The following is a 21,026-nucleotide window of genomic DNA, read 5'->3' as shown; positions in this document are numbered from 1 at the left end:
AGTTTATGGTTGAATAAAATTTTTAACTTTATAAATCAAATGAGAAACATGTTTAACACAATATGGGATATGAAAATAGTATAACATGTACAGTACATCAATTATTTTCTCTTTTACAATTTGGACCAAAGAGGAATTATTGTTACCATGAATAAATAACAGGTACAAATATATATTCTGACAATCTCCTTGAAGCTGGAACTATAAACATTCTTCTTCTTCAAGTGTGGAATTTTCCAGTGCTTCTATGTTAAAATAATGCTTTTCATGCCATGCATTCCTCAGTTACTCAATTTGAATACATCTCAGATAAGCAAATAATTTAGGTTACACAGGGATGCAAATAAGATGATCTATTAACAACAAGTAGCAAAACATATATTGAAAATTTTAGTCCAAGCTGCAGTGAAAGTAAACTATACAGACTTTAAAAGCCAACATAACTTATAAATGAACATTAAAATTTCAAAGTAAAAAATCTACAACTAGGCTACGTAGCCCACTGTTTGTAAAAACCCATTCATAGTAAACATTTGAAAATGTATCAGATGCACCAAAATCATAAGGGCGATATGTCTTCAAGAAACTGCTTGAAAAGGACGACACTTTCTAATCTGACACCACATCACCAAATTTTTAGCAAAGTAAATCATCTTAAGCAGACACAGAAACATTAAAATAGGCACTTTTCATAAAGACAAATTAGGCAGCAATGGAGTTTTAAGTAGTATTCAACATTCTGTTTGTAAAATTATGTGCCAAAGTCAATTAAAAATTTAGTTCCTTCGGATCAAAAGACTTAAAATAAAAGATGCATCATGGATGACAGTTCACCTGGAATTAAATTCACAAAACCTAAGCAACCTGCTCAAACAGGACGTTACTGGCCGTTGCTCTTTTTAGCATGAACGATGTAGCCCTTTGATTTAATGATGCCCCTGCTCTTGACAATGATGGAGTACCGCAAGACCCAATCCAGGCTCCAATCTGCAACCTGCAGGTCCTTACTGCTCTCCTGTACTGCTTCCTGAAATCCTACTGCGCTGATTAAATCTAAAAACAACAAGCACAACTGGCATCATTACATATCCTGTACCATTTCATCAGCATGTTCATGGCACAAAATCACTGCATCCGAGGGAGAGTGTTAAATTCTCCCTCATTTGTAAGTCACTTAAAAAAATAAAAGTGTCTATAAAAGTGTCTGCTAAATCAATAGATGTAATTAGGCATTTGCATTCTTAAAGTGTCTTACAGAGCATTTATGGTCATCACAACATTGACTTTGAGCGGTGAATCAGCATAATATACACACCTTTGGAGTCGTTGTGAGTTAGCAACTGTATGTCAAACTCTTTAGCAAACGCAGTGAGGTCTGGAGGCATTACACAACATGAGGCCAGATTCACCTGATTGCTGCTTGGTTTTACCTGAATATTGAGAAAGAGAAAAAAAGATGCATTAACAAAGTTATTTTTTCAGGTTTGATGTAATAATGCATTATTATAAACGCGATTTGATTTCAATGTTATATTTAGCTTCTACATTTTTACATCTGATAAACTCTTATAACTTAGTCTAAAATGCGATCCATACATACACAATGGATACATAAATATGAGTAGTGTGACTCTTCTCACAACAGACCTGAGCCCAGTTATAAAGTTGCTCCAGGAGGCATTTGTCTAAGTCTGACGTCCCAATAGCAGCGATTTTCTGGCTATGTACAAGACTCTCTAGCTCCTCCCACAGTGGCTGCAGGTGGGTCAGGGTCTGAACCTCGCCATCCAGGAGCGGAGGTGGAGCAATGATCACAGAATCCAACTGAGACACACCTAACAATGAACAAGCTACACAAATATATATAAGAGACATTATTAGCACTTATGTAAAGATATGTATAATATGTATACATGGTTATGAAATATGAGGAGCTCAGATGCAAAAGCCGCTAAACGCCACTTCTGTCAAAAATTTGATATTGATATTGACCGGATGTTCTCGGCACATATTATATGTGCACGCAAGATGAAATGGATCTTTTGGACCTGGATACAACCAGAATGTGTCAGTCACATGAATCACAGCGCCCCCTAATGTGTGGTTCAGTTTCTTAATTTTTACATTCTGACTTTCATCTTTTGCAATGTTTTTAGTTGCATGTTTAGTGATTTTGCAACTGTTTACGGTCATGTCGAAAGAAGTAAAAAATAATTAAAGTGGAGGTTTCTTCCCAAAAAAGCTTGCATGCACATAACCCTTTCCCCGCCATTGCGATTTAACTAGTCAACTAAGAGAAAACTCTTACCCAACTTATAAAACCCAGAAGTATTCCCTTAGGGCAAACAGTTTAAACTGCGTGTATGTTTTAAGGATTGCTCTGAATCTGATCTCATTTAAAAGTCCTTCACAAAAATGCAATTAATTATCTCAGCTTTTTGCTCAATTTTTTATTTTTGAAGAAACCTACCACTATTCGAGAGTTGATAAAAAAAAAAACAAATGAAGGAAGATCAAAACTTTTTTTTTTTTAAAGCCGGGGGTCTGTTGTTTCATTTGATGTATTGTATGTTTGTACATTAAAAGAAGATACATTTCTGGAAGGCATTAAACTTTTGTGAAAATCATAAAAAATGCTGGCACTGGCTGGGAACTTTTTTTTAAACGCTGGCAGGAAAAAAGTTAAGAGGGTTTTGCCGCAAATGAGAGTCAAATTTGTTAAAAAGCAATTAAATGACTAAATTGACATTTTTGAAAGTAAGGCATTTTAACTCTTTCCCCGAATTCTCAAAACATTTGCATAAAAAAGTATTCATAATGAATTTTAAAGTTAATCTGTAATACCGCGATTATCCACTAGATGGCACAATTACCCAGTCTATAAAAACTGAAGCAAAAAAGTTATTTACTCATTTTAAACTCTGTGTATGTTTCGATAATCGTTCTGAATCGGATCTCTAACAAAATTCCTTCACAAAAATGCAATTATTTCAGCTTTTTGCTAAAAAAATATTTTTAAAATTTAAGTTTATAAGCAGAGGAAAAATATATAGATGGGTAAAAATATTTTTTTCCTTTTTTCATATTTGTTTGCAAGCAGAGGGTCTGTTCTTTCATTTGATATATTTGTATGTTTATATATATTTTGAAATTATTTTTCTGGAAGGCATTTTTTGAAACTCACAAAAAATGCTTACGGGCAACTTTTCAAAAGAAGATTGGCAGGGAATGAGTTAATTACTGACTAATAACATTTTCAGACCAATTAAAGTAAAGTTACTGAACCTCAATGTAAGAGCCTGATAAAAAATGCTAATTTACAAAAAAAAAAAACATGTCAGACACACTTACTTAGAAAGTTTTGCATTTGAACTCCTCATATGTTATTTGGTGCACATAAAAATTTCTATAGTGTTTTCTACCTAAAAACAATTTTCTACAAGATTTTCTTCCTCAAAAAATGCTAACAATAATAGGTATGGCTGACAAACTTTACTCAATAATGTTGCTGTATTCTGCATCACATTAAGCAGCACTTACCCATGTCAACTGCATTTCTGATAGACAAGCAGTCCGCCTCACTGAGGAAAAGTTTAACTGTGTGGACAAACAAACATTTATATTACACAATGTGCTACACGCTTCGACCATGTTAACCCAGCATTAGCAGTAAATCTTACCAGACACCTTCAGTTCCTCTCTCTCCTCTGGTTTAATGATCTCTGTCTGATCTGGATTGGTGCAGTCCAGAACACTGGGAAGCTCCTGCTGAAGAAACCCAAAGGTTATTATAACAACTGTTATCAAATCACACAATCATGCAATCATGTAAAGCATCCTGTAATTAAGTAACCATCTAGATTATACATTTAAGTTATATATTTATTCGGTTAAAACTGACTGTGCTCTATGAAAGTCCTTTTGCATGTGACAACATTAGACACATTGTAAAAAGACTGCAGGAAAGGAATGCATCGGTAAGCCCCAGCTTTTGTACTTTAAGACCTTTGCTTTCTTCTCACTGAACTGAGTGAGGCAGATTCGCTGACAATGGCAGAATAAGCCGGAGCAGACCGCACACCAGACCCAACGGGACTCTAATATGCCAAGAACGATTACCATAACAACTGCCTTTTCATCCAATTGTCTATTAGTGTTAATGCTTTCCCACAATCCACAAAGTGGTCGACTGTTTACACTCTTACAGGAAAGGTTCTTTGCTCAGTCAAGTATATTGAAATAATATCTTTTGTAGTACAATATAGTATGAAAGGTCTTGATTATAAGTTGCGTAACGCTTTTCCTTCAGTTTGGTAAATATTATGTTCAAAAATGCCTTACCGAATCAAGTGTTGATGGCATTGAGGCAAACCACTCGCTCAGTGTGCCTTGGATGCAGTCTTGAAGCTAAGAATTAGGTGGAAAACATGAAAAAAAACACATTAATAAACAGACAGACTATAGCCCAAACAAGATGAAATATAAAAACTCGCATCAACTACCTCTCTCAAATCATTTCACAATATTCAAGAAAAGGCATTTACATATTACAGACTGACTGTTGAGATTTAATGGGGACATTTCACAAGACTTTTTTAAAGATGTAAAATAAATATTTGGTGTCCCCAGAGTATGCATGTGAAGCTTTATCTCAAAATATCATATAGATAATTTATTTTAGCATGTTAAAATTACCACTGTGTAGGCGTAAGCAAAAATTTGCAGTTTTTTGGTGTGTCCTTTTAAATGCAAATGAGTTGATCTCTGCAGTGCTGTGGTTGGTAAGAGCAGATTAAGGGGCGGTATTATCCCCTTCTGACATCACAAGGGGAGCCAAATTTTAATTACTTATTTTTCACATGCTTACAGAGAATGGTTTATGCAAAACTAAGTTAGTGGGTTGTTCTTGTTCACATTTTCTAGGTTGAAAGAAGCACTGGGGACCCAATTATTGCACTTAACACATGGAAAAAGTCAGATTTTCATGATATGTCCCCTTTAAGCCACCATAAGATATAAGAAGCAAGTCATATTTTTCAAGCAATTTTTCACCTAAACATCTTTTACTCATGTCATTCTAAGTCAGTCTTTTTAATTATAAACTGTAAAAAATGCAGTTAAAAAACTAAGTTAAAAATTAACCATTTCAACTTACTTTTATAAGTTATGTCACAGTATTGCAGGTAAAAACTTAAAATAGATTGAATTGACTTGCAAAACTAAGTTGTTTTAATAACCACACATCTTTTAGGTTAAAATTTACTACAAGTGGTAGCTAAATACATTTTTAAATACATTTTAGTTCATATTAATGGTGTCTCAAAATAGCACAGATAAGTACACGTAGATTTTCTTAAGAATATCATAAGAAGTACTAAAGACGAATTTTAAGTATATTAAGGACAAAATTAGTAGCATGTGAAAATAGAGCACTAAGTGCATTATGAAAGTGTAGTTTTTTATAACCTGGGATAGCATCTGTGACATGCACCCCCATCCTATTGTGCATAATATCTATGTTAGCATGACATTGCTTAACCTCTATCCTACATATCAGACATTTCTACATGTCAAAGTAAACATTTCCTGTCAATTCTTTTTCATGCTGTAATAGAAAAAAAATACAGCGACTCCTGCAAAATGCATAACAGACAGGCACTAAGCAATGTGCATGGTAAACACTGCTGCGACATCAAATACAAACATATTAAATGAGTAATATTTAAATAAAGTTGGTAATGCACATTGCATTGGTAGAAAAAAAAAGAGCAGAACATACAGTACATACAAGTAACAATATGAAAAACTAATGTTTATGCCTTCCCTAACCATAATACATCAGTGTATCTGATCAACATGTTCCTGTAAAAGAACTGTTTGTACTCCCAAAAGGCCAAATTTGTACCTTAGCTACCCAACTAAATGTTCCTAAACAATACTAGACCGTTTGAATGTTTGTGCAACAACAGTGTAAGATGTGGATCACGTTGTTGCATTAAATGATCACATGATTTACGGTCAAGCCATATTTTACATACACCGGCAAACCATGAACAGCACACGACGAACCAGGCAGTGACGTCATCAAGGGGCCAGACGGTTCACTTCTAGCTGTGTCCATTCGCCATTCGTTCCTTTGAACGGTTCGGTCAGTCCGATTCGATCCGATTCATTCCCAATTTATCAGCCATCACCAAACCCTTACGAAACGTAACGATGGTTTTACTACAATAATAACAATTGGTTAACTATGGCATCCATTCCGTACAAAAAAATACGCTTTTAGACGCTTTTACTGTAAGTTAGAGTGCATTCGGGCTATACATTTTACCATTATGTGTGTTCCCTGAGTATCAAACTCATGAACGTTGTCTAAAATTTGTTTAAATTTACCTGAATACAAATTAGAACATCCACATTTAGTGATAGCTGCAATATTTCATTAAATATTTGCATATGTCTATAGGTGAATCATTTCTTTGATCTGCTCCGTGACGTGAACCGTCCAAAGGAACCGCTAGTGAACCCCCAAAGTGATTCGGACTTACCAACGCTAACAACGACGACCTTACAAATATAAACAACGAGGGTGAGTGTGGTTACACACAGTAACCGATCAATTTTACACTATAAAACGTATCAGGCATGGTTAGCCAAGATGAACTATGAACACATGTCGTGTCGTTTACCTCCTCACTAGGCGAAGATGGACATTTCTTCTTAAGTCGACTGCGGTTCACTAAATTTCCCGTGTGAAGCTTCATGGTTGTCGCGTGATTAAAAAGCCGATTCGCGTTGACGTGAGGCTCCATCGCTCTGGAAATATCGTAACTGAAGCGATGCCTGTACTTAACTATCAATCATAAAATGATCTCCGGCACAATACTTCTCTTCCTCTCCCTCTATATACTATATAGTGTAGTATGACTTTGCACTTGTAGTTCATTCAAGTACAGAGGATAGAGGAGGCGAGAGCAAAATGACGCACGCCCACTAGAGATTATGGAATAGTTTGCTGGAAAACCTGGTACGGATCAGTCCGCGGTGGATCTGGGACCCGCTTGTTGGTCTGAATTTTAACTTCCTGGTAGATTACGACTCCATTTTTTTGAGGATGCTCATTGATAACCTAATTCTAACCCCCAGACCTAAACCTAACCATACTGGGAGGAGTCTAATCTGACAGATACTAGTCTTTTGTCGATGGAGTCATAGGTGGGAGTCAAAATCCGGCACCACACCTGGTTTCCCTACTGTTGTGCGTTGTCATCATTACACAACAAAATGCATTACTGTATATTATGAGCATTGTGATATTAACCTGCTACCTTTAAAAATGACAAGTATATACATTTCCCCCCCTATTATCTTGTTTATTAGTGACCACCACAATGATTAAAGAAAATACACCAAATACGACACAAAATAATTCAAAAGCATATTTCCATACGGCAAAATAAATATAGCTATTTCAAAATATACTAAAATGGCCAAAAATGTATATATATTTGCTGAAATATATTTTTAAATATTTCAAAATATACAAAAATGGCCAAAATATATATTTGCTGAAATATATTTTTTATATATTTCAAAATATACAAAAATGAACTTTGCTGAACTTTTTACAAAATATATTTCAAAATATATATTTGCTGAACTTTTTACAAAATATATTTCAAAATATACAAAAATTGACATAATTTGCTTAAATATATTTTGGAATATGTTTACAAAAATATGTTTTCCCCAATACTTTTTTTGGACATTTTTTGTATATTTTTAAAAATATAAATATCTACTTTGTTTATGTTACGAACCTGTAAACATAACCGTTTTAAAAAGATTCAAATTAAATATATTTTCAACTTCAAAAATATACTTTATAAAATAACTTGTATTTAGCATATATTTAAAATATATTTTGGCAAAAAATACTTTTTTTGCCATATGGGATGTAAAATTAAAAATGTATGTGCTTGCCCTTGAAATTAATTTTTAAATATATGTTAATATATAAAAGGTTAAAACTAAATATATTTCAAAATTAAAAAACCTATTTAATTGAGCATTACTTTCAACAAAATATATTTTGCATATATTTAAAATATATTTCTTTTTTGCCATATGGGTTGATGCGGTGTGTCTAACTTCAACAAATCTTTTTAAAATAAAACAATTTTTTTTATATTTAACTTAAAATCATTTTGAAATACCAAGCTAACTCACCAAGATGTTAAAAAACTGTAGCATTGAAAATTTTATTGTTTAAGAAATTTCTCCCAAAAGATAAGTTATATAAGGTTCAATGTGTGTTAGCAAAAAGTATGTAATTCTAAGAAGGTAAGACATCTTAAATTCGAAAATATTAGATGATTAATAAATAATATTTTTAATATTGCTTTCGAAAATGTTCAAATAACATTACATTCAGTCTTCATGAATATTCATATCAATATATTTCATAGTGTTCCTGTAGCTCAGTTAACACTTTGCTAAGTTAACATGGGGTAGATTCCCATTCGGGAGCACACATACTGATAAAAATGTATACCTTGAATGCACTGTACGTTGTTTTATGAAATCATTCACCCATTGCATAAATGCAAATATATTTAAGCGAAATATCCCCAAAAAAAGACACTGACAGTGAGTAAAATCAGGGCATTAATATTGCAGACAGTCTTCCATGTGTGGTGTTCTTCAATATTAGTGAGTTTCTTTTCCAGAGCCTTCTTTTCCTCCTCACTCAAGTTTGGTTGTGCTGCATTAGAGAAACCACACAACCACATCCCAGCACGTCTCCACCATGCAGGTGTGTCTTCACCTGACTCTGCATTGCTGGGCTCAGAGCTTGCTGGGCTGGACCCTCTGGCCCAGGGGTCTTCCAGCTCTACACGTTCCTCCTTGCTGTGCCTTGTCCACCAGGTCAGACGAACAAGCTGTAGTGAGATATACTGTAGTTATATACCATGGTTATTATATACTCTCAGAAAAAAGTGCAAAAGCTTTTATTGGAATGTTTATTTTCTAATTATATTATATTTTATAATACAATTATGATATTTTCTAATTAAAATAATTAAGTAATCATGTCTGTGAATTCACATAATAGTTGATAGTTACATGTTGTTTGGGAATAGGAGCAGTGCAGAGACTGACAACCGTGATGACCAGAGCTGTTAGTGCGAGTAGGATGAGGGCAAAATATAGGTAGTGCACATCTTTTAGTATAGCAGGACGCAAGTCTTTTTCTCCACATGATGGGGTCCCGTACACAAATTCCATCACCATTCTCACTGTCCCAATCACAAGTCCGACCATCAGACCCCAAAAAGCACCCTGTGTGTTTTACCAAACCAGGCCATTAACAAAGTTGACTTGACCGTTTATCTCAGAAGTCATATTAGTCATCGCATGAACATCAGTCACAGTTCTAAGTCAGGGCTTATAAAAGGAATAGTTCACCCAAAAAGCAAGGCTTTGAATCGGTTCATGAAACAGAACACCAGAAACTTTTGATGTTTTGCAAGGAATAGAAACGAAACCATAAACTTTAAAAAAAAATATATATATGTTCCGGAACAGAATCATTTATTTAAAATAATGGTAACCGGTTAATACCGTTATTATTATTTTTTTTTCATTCTTTGACACGATTTCTGTGCAATATGACTCTGTGAAGTTCACTTCCGGTCGTTATTGATTCATCGCAGAAATGAGAAGCTTGCCACCAGCAAGTAGCCTACTCGAGCCCAAGTCTCTAATGCTCAGTCATAAGAGGTAAATATTGTAGGCTATCAAGTATTTCAAGATGTTTTTTTTTAATACTAATTAATGGTGGAACGGATTGCAGTTGATCCGTGATCCGTACAGAATAGGACCCACGATTCGGCTTGCATGCGATTCGCGGATTAATACGCAAATTTAAATAGGGTGAAAGTGAATAATTTGCAAGTGTTTCAAATGCTTGCAAATGTTAACACTTAAGTGATTTTAAACAATTTAACCACAAAAAGGCACTAAAGTATGCAATTTTCTGTAGGCACAGAGGCACATGCGGTTGAATGTGTCCGGTCCAACTCCAATCAAACGTGATTATCTCTATGCCTAAAATCAGAAATCTTGATGTGTAAACTTGGGAAATTTATTTTTTTGTTTTAACCGGTTCAGGAAAGTCAATTTTAGGGTTGAACCGAAAACCAGAAACATTAAAATACTGTTTCAGTTCGGAACGAACCAATTGGAAAAAATCTGGTTCAAAGCCCTGCCAAAAAGAAAAAAAGTCATAATTTTCTCATCCTCATGTTGCTCTAGACCTGTATGAATTTCTTTTTTCTGATGAACACAAAAGGAGATATTTTGATAAATGATATTATTATGTTGATAAATGATGCACAGACAGTAGGAAAACAAATATTATGGAAGTATTGTGATAAATGATGAAGAAGATATTTTGATAAATGATGGTCCATCGTACTTGTTTTTCCTACTATGTAAGTCAGGTATGGGCAACTTCGGTCCTGGAGGGCCGGTGTCTTGCAGAGTTTAGCTCCAACTTGCCTCAGCACACATGCCTAGTAAGACCTTAATTGGCTGTTGGAGCTAAACTCTGCAGGACACCGGCCCTCCAGGACCGAAGTAGCCCATCCCTGGGTGAACTATCACTTTAAATCAGTGGTAAATAAAGACACACCTGTTCATTTACCCGTTCCCAGAAGATTGCCATAAGGAACACTGTGGTAATGGGAGGTGACAGGTAACTCGTGATGGCCTGTATGTAGTCGAAAAGCTGTCCACTATTGGCTGATTGAATGACTGGAATCCACACAATGCTCAGACCCACTAGCAATAAAATAAACACCCTGTAGTTGCAAAGAAATGTCAGTAAATAAGACAGCAAATCTATGATCTTGACTGTACAGTTTGTATACTAAGCATAGCTACTTTATCAAAACTTTACAGGTTTACATTTACATTTATTCATTTAGCAGGTACTTTTATTCAAAGTGACCACATAATTTGGTTTGAGGGATTGGTGAACTAGTTCTACTTTCATTTAACTAGTTTGTAGCGTGCATATAAAAATTAAGACACTATTCCTCTAAGTAGATCACAGGTTTACATTTACATTTATTCATCTAGCAGACACTTTTATTCAAAGCGACCACATAATGTGGTTTGAGGGATTGGTGAACTAGTTCTTTTATTAAACTAGTCTGTAGCACGCATATCCAAATTTAGATACAATTTCTCTTAAGTAGATCATTTTCTTTCAAAGAAATTATTTTTTCCCCACCTGCCCACCACCATGAGCTCTGTCTCCGAGGCCCGGGGTCGGATTCGCTGCCATATGTCCATAGTAAATAGTGTGCTGCTACTGTTGAATATAGAGGTGAGAGAGGACATGAGTGCTGCCATTATTACAGCGATCATCATACCTCTCAAACCTAGAACCAAGTTACAGTGAAGGACAGCATGAGTCAACAAGTAGGAAACCAATAAAAGATGTTGTTAGTATATTTGCTAACCTATGAATACATTTATTGCTGCTGCATTATAGGCCTACTTTAATATTTACCCATACATTATTAATCCTGGAGACATTGAATATATAATGAATGTAATCATTAATATATAATGTCAATTATTTTTCTGATAAGGACACACAAGGTTGACGTACCTACTGGCATGAGCTCCACGACTAACTTTGGGTATGCAATGTTGGAACAGCCCACACTGACCCCACAGACCTTCAGGCATTCATCAGGATCCACACATCCTATCTCATCTACAAAAAACACAATCGAATCATTTATCACAGAGATTTCGCAAACATTGCATTTATTGCAGGACCCGATCAAATGAAATTATTTTATGTAATTTTAATGTAAAGTATATATTACGGTGCAAAAGTCTTAGGCCACCACCACCAGACTTCTTGCTTTTGAAGTTTTAATGTCCATCCATATTTATTTTTCAATCTATTTTATTAAGATACAGAAAATACAGGAAATGTGTACAACTAAATGTCTTCTTTAGGCATCGTCTGTGTTTATTGTGACCTCTCTTGGCACTAAACACATCCTAAGCATTTTAAAGCAGAATTAAATTAAAAGACTAATTTCTTTAAAATTACAAATTAGGATTTAATTTTATTTACGTTTAAGAGATCCTGGATTTCCTGCTATTGCTCAAGTGGAAGGATGAGTTTACACTAAAAACTTGACACATCAGTTTACATTTTTATACAGTTTTTAATACTTTATACACATTTTCTGAATTTTCTGGATGTATTCTATTATAGAGACTGAGAAACAATTATATATGATCACTATAACATCATATATACAAAACCAACAAATCTAATTCTGGCATGAGGCCTAAGACTTTTGCACAATAGCCTACTGTATGTAAATTTATACAACTAATATGCACTCTCAGAAAATAAAGTACAAAAGTTTTGTCACTGGGACGGTACCTTTAAAAAGGATCCTAATACAGTATGTACCATTTAGGTACAGATATGTACCTTTTAGGTACCAGTGTGTACCTTATAGGTGCCAATATGTACCTTTTAGGTACAAAAGTGTACTTTTTTTGAAAAGGTACCACCCCAGTGACAACTTTTGTACCTTCATGTACCCTTTTTTCTAAGAGTGTAGTTATGTATTAACTTTCTCTTGACTTTTCACTTAATTTTCTCTTTCTTTATAATAAATTTACAGACATTTCTAACATTAAGTTAATCCGACTTTTAACATTGTATATGAAGAGTTTGGTTCCAAAACAAGATTTGTTTTATTTTTCTCTCTTTTTATTTTTTATTGCATTCCAATTCATATCAATCAAACTGCAGTTGGTTTGTTTTGATTTAAGCCTTTATTACTAAAATTTACTAACCCAAATTATTGTAAATTATAATCAATGTATTTATTGTTATTATTATTATTATATAACTTATCCAATAAGATTTTATTAGTTAACATTAGTTCACATGAACTAACAAACAACACTTCTACATTGTTTTTAACCCCTTAGGCGTCACCTCACCCTATTGAGTGACATCTATACTCTTAGAGATTTTAAACGATATACAGTTTGTCATGATTAAATAAGAATTCACATGCAAACACTGAAGTGAACACGGAGTCCCGCTGGCGGGACAGTGACATTTAGCAGGATATAATTTCTTTGAGGAACACTCTCTTCATAAGGGATCAATGGTAACACTTTACAATAAGGTTCATTAGTTAACATTAGTTAATGTATTAACTAACATGAACAAACCATGAGCAATACATTTGTTACATTATTTATTCATCTTTGTTAATGTTAGTTAATAGAAATAAAGCTTTAATTGTTTGTTCATGTTAGTTCACAGTGCATTAACTAATGTTAACAAGATTTTTAATAAAGTATTAGTAATTGTTGAAATTAACATTAACAAAGATTAATAAATGCTTTATAAGTGCAGTTCACTATTAGTTCATGTTAACTAATGTAGTTAACTAATGTTAACTAATGAACCTTATTGTAAAGTGTTACCGGATCAATTAGTCTCCCTACATCATTTATTTTATAAAAAACTGTTGAAATGTTTATTCTAGAGGCTTAGACCTTTCCAACGATATATAGTTTGTAGACATTTCTAACATTATGTTCATTATGTCATTATGCGGTTCTGAGTGTACTTAGATTAATGAGAAAATAAATGAAGTGTAGTATCAGGCGGCAACAGAATAAAATTAAAAAAGTGAAGGGGGTCTGAATACTATCTAAATGCTCTCACTTTTAAATAAGTTGTAAAATAAATCCCTTACATGACCTTTTCCTTAAAGTAGAGAGTTATAATAGATTGATAAGAACAATGTAGGGTATACAAGGTGTACCTGGATAAAGTGCTCGGCTGATCATGCCTGGCATAACTATGAAGAACATGGGGAGTAGCTTGAGGTATCCACCCAGTACTGAACCACCCTTCGCGTGGGACAAGTTTTTGGCAGATAGGGACCTTTGTACTATCACCTTTGAATAGCAGAGAAATACTTTGAAAACTTTGAAAAAGTGCCTATTCAAATAGTTTTAATAGCCTAAAAGCTTTGCTTTAGGCAATGCTCACATATTCAAATGTAAAATGACAAAGCATTAGAGCTCTTGTGTATCACCTGGTCTGTGCACCACACCCATGCGGCCAAAACCGTTAGCCCGAAAATCAGGCCTGGCCAGGGAAGGTCTCCCGTTAACGGATCTCTAAAGATATGAAAGGCGTCGGCCCGAGGAAGATGACATGTGGTGTTAGGAACTGTGATGGCAGGTATAGCTTTCTCATACTTATCCAGCAAACCCTCATACCACCCCACTTTATCGAACGCTGCCAAAGGAAAAACCTTTAAATGCAATCGGCCAGGAATAATTCAAGTTTAACATAACCATTAGATAAATAAGAGAAACATGAGATCTATACCTATGAACATGAGGACAAAAGCTCCGACTACCATGATTACAGTCTGTAAGGCATCAGTGTAGATTACAGCCGTAAGACCGCCTGAATTAAAACAAGCCAGAAATCAAAACATTCAACAGAATTTAACACAAAAAAATAATTTAGTACAATGGTTTTCAAACTTTTTTGGCTTGTGTGCGATGCATCATTCACGGACCCCTTAAAGAAAATTTATGACATAAAACATTCCAAAACTTAAAATTAGAATTAAACATATTAAGTAATACCATTTAGTATAGCCTTATTTTGCTGAGGTTTATTTACACAAAATGTATGATAAATTAATATATTTTGTAAAATGTCATACAACAGGGGCCCCCTGGCACCATCTCCCAGCCCCCAGTTTGAGAATCAATGGTTTTGCACTCTTAAAAAAAGGCATACACTAAGCTACAAAAGTTGTCACTGGGGCAAAAAGTACACTTTGTAGCTACAAGTTACATGTTGGTACCTTAGAAGTACATACTGGTACCGCAAAGGTACATAATGGTACATACTGTATTAGTGCCATTTTAAAAGGTACCGTCCAAGTGACAAAAAGGTACAACTTTTGTTGTAGAGTGTAATAAGTAACATAAAATATCAGCACTTTTCAAGAATAGGGTACTTTCTGCAACGATTTTTTTTTAAACTGATGGCAATGTGTAACATGTTCATGAGACGTGCCTGTCATTTAATTACCAGCTATAGTATAAAGTGCAGTGACAGCCAACAGCAGAACAGTAGAGAGGTACAGATCCCATCCCAGAGACACTTGGATGAACAGAGCCCCTGAAAAAATGTCTGTCTAGAAAAAAAACAAAAAATAGTTATCATAACTTTTATAATATATTTTGCTGTATATTAGTGTATTGTATTGTTGCTCACTAAATTGTTTTATGCTTTTGTGTGTTTATTTATTCTTAACGCCATTACAGCATCTATGGCTATATTCATGGTGAGTACTGGTTAATCCATTCACAAGTTAACCCATACAAACGTTGGGCAAGGGGCAATTTGGCATCTCCAATTCACCTAACGTGCATGTTTTTGGGCTGTGGCAGGAAACCGGAGCACCCAGAGTAAACTCATACTGAAAAAGGGACACCATGCACACACTGAAAGGCCACCTGACCTAGCCGGGGGTGTAATGCTATTGTAATAGTATACTCAGTAACCTAATAGTATAAGTCAGGAGTACCAAAACTCTGTAATGGAGGGAGGGCTAGTGTCCTGCTGAGTTTAGCTTCAACCCTAATCAAACATACCTGAAGCAGCTACATAGCAAAAAATGATTTTCACACGGCAAAAAATGATTTTCAAGAAAAACATTTCTTAGTATTTTTGTCTTGTTTTCAGTATAAATATCTAAAAATTCTTAAATTAAGATGCTTTTTCTTGATAATCAAAACGGCCCAAGAAAATAAGTCTAGTGTCTAGTTTTTAGACCAAAAATATCAAATTTAAGTGATTTTGTGCATAAAACAAGCAAAAACATCTGCCAATGGGGTAAGCAGAAAAATCTTGAAAATGTTTCTTAAAAACTAAATTCAAGAAATAATCAATAAAAAATTGCTTGCCCATTGGCAGATGTTTTTGCTTGTTTTATGCACAAAATCACTTAAATTTGATATTTTTGGTCTAAAAACTAGACTTTTTTCTTGGGTCGTTTTGCTCATCAAGAAAAAGCATCTTAATTTAAGAATTTTTAGATATTTTTACTGAAAACAAGACAAAAATACTAAGAAATGTTTTTCTTGAAAATCATTTTTTGCTGTGTATTTAAAATGTTACACTGCAAAAAATTACTTTCTTAGTATTTTTGTCTTGTTTTCTAAAAATGTTATCTAAAAATTCTTAAATTAAGATGTATTTTCTTGATGGGCAAAATGACCTAGGAAAATACATTTTTAGATAAAAAAATATACAATTTAAACTAATTTGTGCTTAAAACAAGCAAAAAATATGCTAATAGCATAAGAAGAAATTTTTTCTTGAATTAAGTGTTTATGAAAAAAGTTAACTTATTTCAAGAAAAAATTTTCTTATTCAATTGGCAGATAGTTTTTTTGCTTGTTACAAACACTAATTTACTTGAAGTTTATATTTGTTATCTAAAAACTAGAGTTATTTTCCTAGGTCATTTTGGTCATAAAGAAAATACATCTTAATTTAAGAATTTTTTTATATTTTACTGAAAACAAGACAAAAATACTAAGAAAGTAGTTTTTTTGCAGTGTACTATAAGCATACAAAATTTAAACTTAAACTTCAGATTTTATTGTCACAAATTAAAGTATTTTTTTAAGTTGATCCAACTTTTACTTTTTACATTGTATATGAAGAGTTTGGTTCCAAAACAAGATAACTTAAAAATCTTGTTTTTTTGATTTTGCATTCCAATTAATGTCAATCAAACTGCAGTTGGTTTGTTTTTATTTAAGCCTTTTTAACAAAAAAATTTAAAACCCTAACCCAAATTATTGTTAATTATAATCAATGTATTATTTATTATTGTTATTATTATATAACTTATACAATAAGATTTTATTTGTTAACATTAGTTACCAAATACCAAACAACAATACTTCTACAATAATGGATAATTTCAAAATTTACTAATATTTAATCTATTTGTTAACATTAATGCACAATAGACTAACATTAAGGAGCAACTGAATTTGTATAATTATTAATAAAGATGATTTACTATATACTATATGCTGTAAAATATATTGTTCTTTGTTAGGTCATGAGACCCTATTGAAATACGATTAGTTCCAGTTCTTGATTCTGATTGGTCAAAAGAAAGACTTTAGTGATTTTACTTCATGCGTGATACAACTATTTTGCTTTAATATTTGTATTGTAACCGTTTTATAAAGCAGTAAGGGACTCGAGGGACGTGTTGTATTGTAAAAACACTCACGCCTATAAGATGTTGTAACAAACGTGACTTATTTTCCAAAATTTGCATATATTTATTTACTCATACATTGGGTATTTAATAAGAAATCTTACTGATATCTTGGTGAAAATATAGAGTATGAGAGACAGCACACTCATGTAGATTCTGATGCGTTGACCCCCGAACCTCTTCCTTAAATACTCCGGCATAGTGACCACTCCAGATGAAATATACACGGGTACAAAGATCCAGCCTAAGGCAATGAGGAGCCACGTTGCCTATAGAGTATCATAGTACTTAACAGACTTCTAAAAATTGCATATGGAAATGAGTAATTACTAAAACAACATTTAAGACAGAAACCAATGGAAGTGACATACGTTCCACTCGAATCCCCCAACCGCGATTCCTCCTGCAGCTCCAGTCCCTGCTAATCCAATGAACAGGCCGCTGCCCACGTTACTGGACATCAAAGAAGCACCAATCTTATGAGTAAAACAAAAACAAAATACTGGGAAAAAGTTTTCAAAATAAGGTAGACAAATCTAGGGGTCAGTTGGCGTTTCGGCATCTCTGACTGCCAGTGGCCTCAATCGAGGGGCTCGCTATAACCTGACAACTGGAAAGTAGAAATTAATGTGCAATTGATTTTCCCATGAGTATTTTTATTGCAGCTCTACAACAATATTACTGCCTTTACAACTGCAACATTATGAAAAAAAGGTGTCCATTCTCATAACACAATTTTATGTCTCATTTAGACACTGCACAATAAAAGGAAATCTTAAAGACCACGAAAATGAGAGTAGTTATTTCAGTTGTGTGTTTATGCTTGGAAACATGAAAAAAGGCTATAATGTTTGCAAAAGAAAGAAATCAATATAGGAGTCTGGAGGGATTTAAATATTTCCCATTTCCTGGTTAAAGTGATTCAGGGAAGAAAACTGAATAAGTTTCCTTGTCTGTGATCAAATTATTCCTGCAAATTACTGCCTGTTCCCATAAACTGTAATGAGACAAAACTTACTGGCCACCATGTCATGGATCGTCCAGCCAAGAAATATCCACCCACCGTCCCACGGTTGGCTCTGACTGAGGACTAAACACACAAGCTCTATCTCAGCATCAATCATTTAGACATGAAAACACAGAAACCATTAAGAGACTGGCAATAAAACTTTTATACACCGAAATCCCAATGCATAACTAAAACTAAACATGCACATATCGCAGTTTGTTCAGCATCAACGTAACATTTCGAGAGTGGCTGCAGATTTTCACTTACCCATATTCCAACTGCCAACACAAACACGAAGTAGACCACAATCACAGCAATATCAGCAGCCTGTAAAGCAAATTTGTTGGGCACCTCAGGCCCGGGGGTGGCCGTTGCACGCTCAGGTGTAGCTGTCATTTTCAACAGTGCCTTAGGATAACGTGTGAACTTTGAAGCAGGTGTTGACTTTATCAATGATTAATCAGTCTGTTAAGGAATGCTGAGAATGCATTATATGTACACAACACAAGCATTGCCAGATTGTGTGAGCTGTAAAATATTTATAAAAATAACTATTTATGATAAAGGATGACCTGTAAATGAAAATGAAAGTGATGCAATTGAAGATGCATAGGTGATTAAAACACCAATGGCCGTATTTCCAAAACATCTTAAGGCTTAAGTAACTTTTAACCTGCTGATTCTGGAGAAACTCTTAAAAGAATGGGCGTTTCAGTCCTAAGGATTCTTATTAAAGGGGACAGAGAATGAAAAACCATTTTTACCTTGTCTTTGTTGAATAATGGTAGTCTACCCACATTCACAAACATACAAAAAGTCTCATAAAAATTCCTCTTTTAGAAATGTCAGCCAGAAAACGGCCCAATCTGAAAAACTGATGCTTACGACATCACAGGCATCTCACTGTCCCTCCACTTTAAAATAATTGGCTACATTTTTTGAGTGGCAGCAAAGTCAGCCAATCAGTAATGAGATTGCAAGTTAAGCCAGTAGGGGGAGCCAAATAGGTGCAAAACCACTTGTTTAAAATCCCTATGAGCTATCTGAGAGAGGTTTTTAGGAAGCTTCTAAGGCATTAAAGACCCAAACAAAAACATTTTTGGCTACATGTCACATCACAGAACAAGGATAAATACTCTGTTCAATCATTCTATGTCACCTTTAAATTGCTCTAATAGTATTTCCCAAACGGTTTTAGTGCTAAAATATCCTAAATCTGTAAAAAGCTAGGGATAGTCAAGAAATTCCAAAGTGACCAAATCCCAAACTGGCTGTTGCCTTTTTTTCATGTACAAGTTGGGCAGGAAGTATCTGCAGTTTGGTTTTTCTTTTACATTTGCATGTCTTGCAATGTCAATGATTATTCTAGTCTGTTTATTAAATGTCTGCTTATACAATCTTAAAAAATAAAAGTGTTACACAATGTAATAAATGCAGGGGCGTCATGCCAATTTTTTTATGGGGGCACAGTGTGCACAGCTCACAGAAATTTGTGCATACACAGACATCAAACGAAATATACTAGAGCTTTCAGTCTTTTTCATGGCACTTACATGTTTCCACTATTAAATGAAATTTTTTTGGCTGTATGGTTCCAAATGGAAATTACTTGACATTTTTCAAAAACTCAACTATACATGTGGGAAAATTCACTACCCTTTCGTGTTATTCGGGATGAAAATCCACTAAATTAAACTGCTGTAAAAAAATCACCTTGTTTCTCACATGGCCAAAAAAAATTTTAATGACCACATGGTGATCAACAGGAAAAATGACAAATTTTACCTCTTTGCAACAGGAAAAAACACTAAAAATCAATAAAGCATGAATATATGATGTCATTGCTTTGCGATCAAAAAATTTTGTTATAATGGAAGTCAATGGGGCAAAAGCAGCCACGAACAGTAAATGAGTGAGAAAAAAATCTGATGCTGCACAAAAACTAATAATGCATCAAAGCCAATGTTTTTACTCATTTTTGACAAACCCAAGACTATGATAAAAGGTAAACAAAAATATTTATATTAAAAAGAAGCCATTTTGTGTGTATTTTTTCTCAAATCAGTGACATAATTTATGAACTTGGCTTTTAAAAAGTTTAAATCCTGGAATTTTTGTAAACATTTAGTAGTTTTCATCAGGATTGAGGTTGATTAACAGATTTATGTGAAAAAAAATGTAATTATATATATATATATATATATATATATATATATACATGTAATATTTATGGATATTTGCACAATGGGGTTGAGGATTGTTCTTTGAGGGGTCCAGTAAGAAAAATACTTAAAACTAACAATAATGGCCCCCACTGTATCTCCACAGTCATCATTATGCTCTATAAACCATAGAATATAGCCATCATAAGAAGATTAAGGTCATTTTCCTTACTAGCCCCATCAAAGTCCAAACCGCAACCCCATCCAGCTAATTTGGGGCGAGTTGGAAAATAAACGGCACTTGTACATTCAAAGGAAAGCCTTTGGCTTGAGTTGCAGAATGCATGGGATAACATTACTGATAAAGTATCTTGACACTATGCCAGAGAGATGTGATGCTGTAATTGCTACAAAATGTGGACATAGCAAATATGAAAGTTAAAATTAGATAAA

General features: G+C 34.0%; 2 protein-coding genes and 1 long non-coding RNA gene across 4 annotated transcripts; 1 reads left to right on the top strand and 2 right to left on the bottom strand.

The window, feature by feature from the left end:
* Positions 1–9: 9 nt before the first annotated feature.
* gclm (glutamate-cysteine ligase, modifier subunit) lies at positions 10–7,002 on the bottom strand. Of its 2 annotated transcripts, none has more exons than XM_065248470.2 (7): positions 6,690–7,002; positions 4,342–4,407; positions 3,681–3,765; positions 3,541–3,597; positions 1,648–1,850; positions 1,316–1,430; positions 10–1,053 (listed from the first exon to the last, which is right to left on the bottom strand). In XM_065248470.2, the coding sequence occupies exons 1-7, from the start codon at positions 6,810–6,812 to the stop codon at positions 881–883; spliced, it is 822 nt and encodes a 273-aa protein (XP_065104542.1). In that variant the 5' UTR covers positions 6,813–7,002; the 3' UTR covers positions 10–880. The 2 variants fall into 2 exon arrangements, with proteins under 2 accessions (XP_065104542.1, XP_065104540.1); XM_065248468.2 differs by having other exon boundaries at positions 3,681–3,768; positions 6,690–7,001.
* LOC135730496 (uncharacterized) lies at positions 4,421–12,328 on the top strand. The gene is made up of 3 exons (XR_010525986.2): positions 4,421–6,589; positions 8,730–8,928; positions 11,664–12,328. It is a non-coding gene; the product is annotated as an uncharacterized lncRNA (long non-coding RNA).
* Positions 8,273–20,554, bottom strand: slc5a9 (solute carrier family 5 member 9). Its single transcript, XM_065248466.2, has 13 exons — positions 18,679–20,554; positions 18,421–18,492; positions 17,774–17,878; positions 17,507–17,671; positions 15,188–15,293; positions 14,468–14,548; positions 14,169–14,374; positions 13,893–14,028; positions 11,684–11,791; positions 11,300–11,450; positions 10,697–10,865; positions 9,127–9,342; positions 8,273–8,942 (listed from the first exon to the last, which is right to left on the bottom strand). The coding sequence occupies exons 1-13, from the start codon at positions 18,805–18,807 to the stop codon at positions 8,616–8,618; spliced, it is 1,971 nt and encodes a 656-aa protein (XP_065104538.1). The 5' UTR covers positions 18,808–20,554; the 3' UTR covers positions 8,273–8,615.
* Between the last annotated feature and the right edge of the window lie 472 nt (positions 20,555–21,026).

Source organism: Paramisgurnus dabryanus, chromosome 11, assembly GCF_030506205.2.
Source record: "Paramisgurnus dabryanus chromosome 11, PD_genome_1.1, whole genome shotgun sequence".
In the NCBI taxonomy this organism is placed as follows: Eukaryota; Metazoa; Chordata; class Actinopteri; order Cypriniformes; family Cobitidae; genus Paramisgurnus; species Paramisgurnus dabryanus.
Note: the sequence above shows the minus strand (reverse complement) of the source record. Positions and strands in the feature narration are given on the sequence as shown.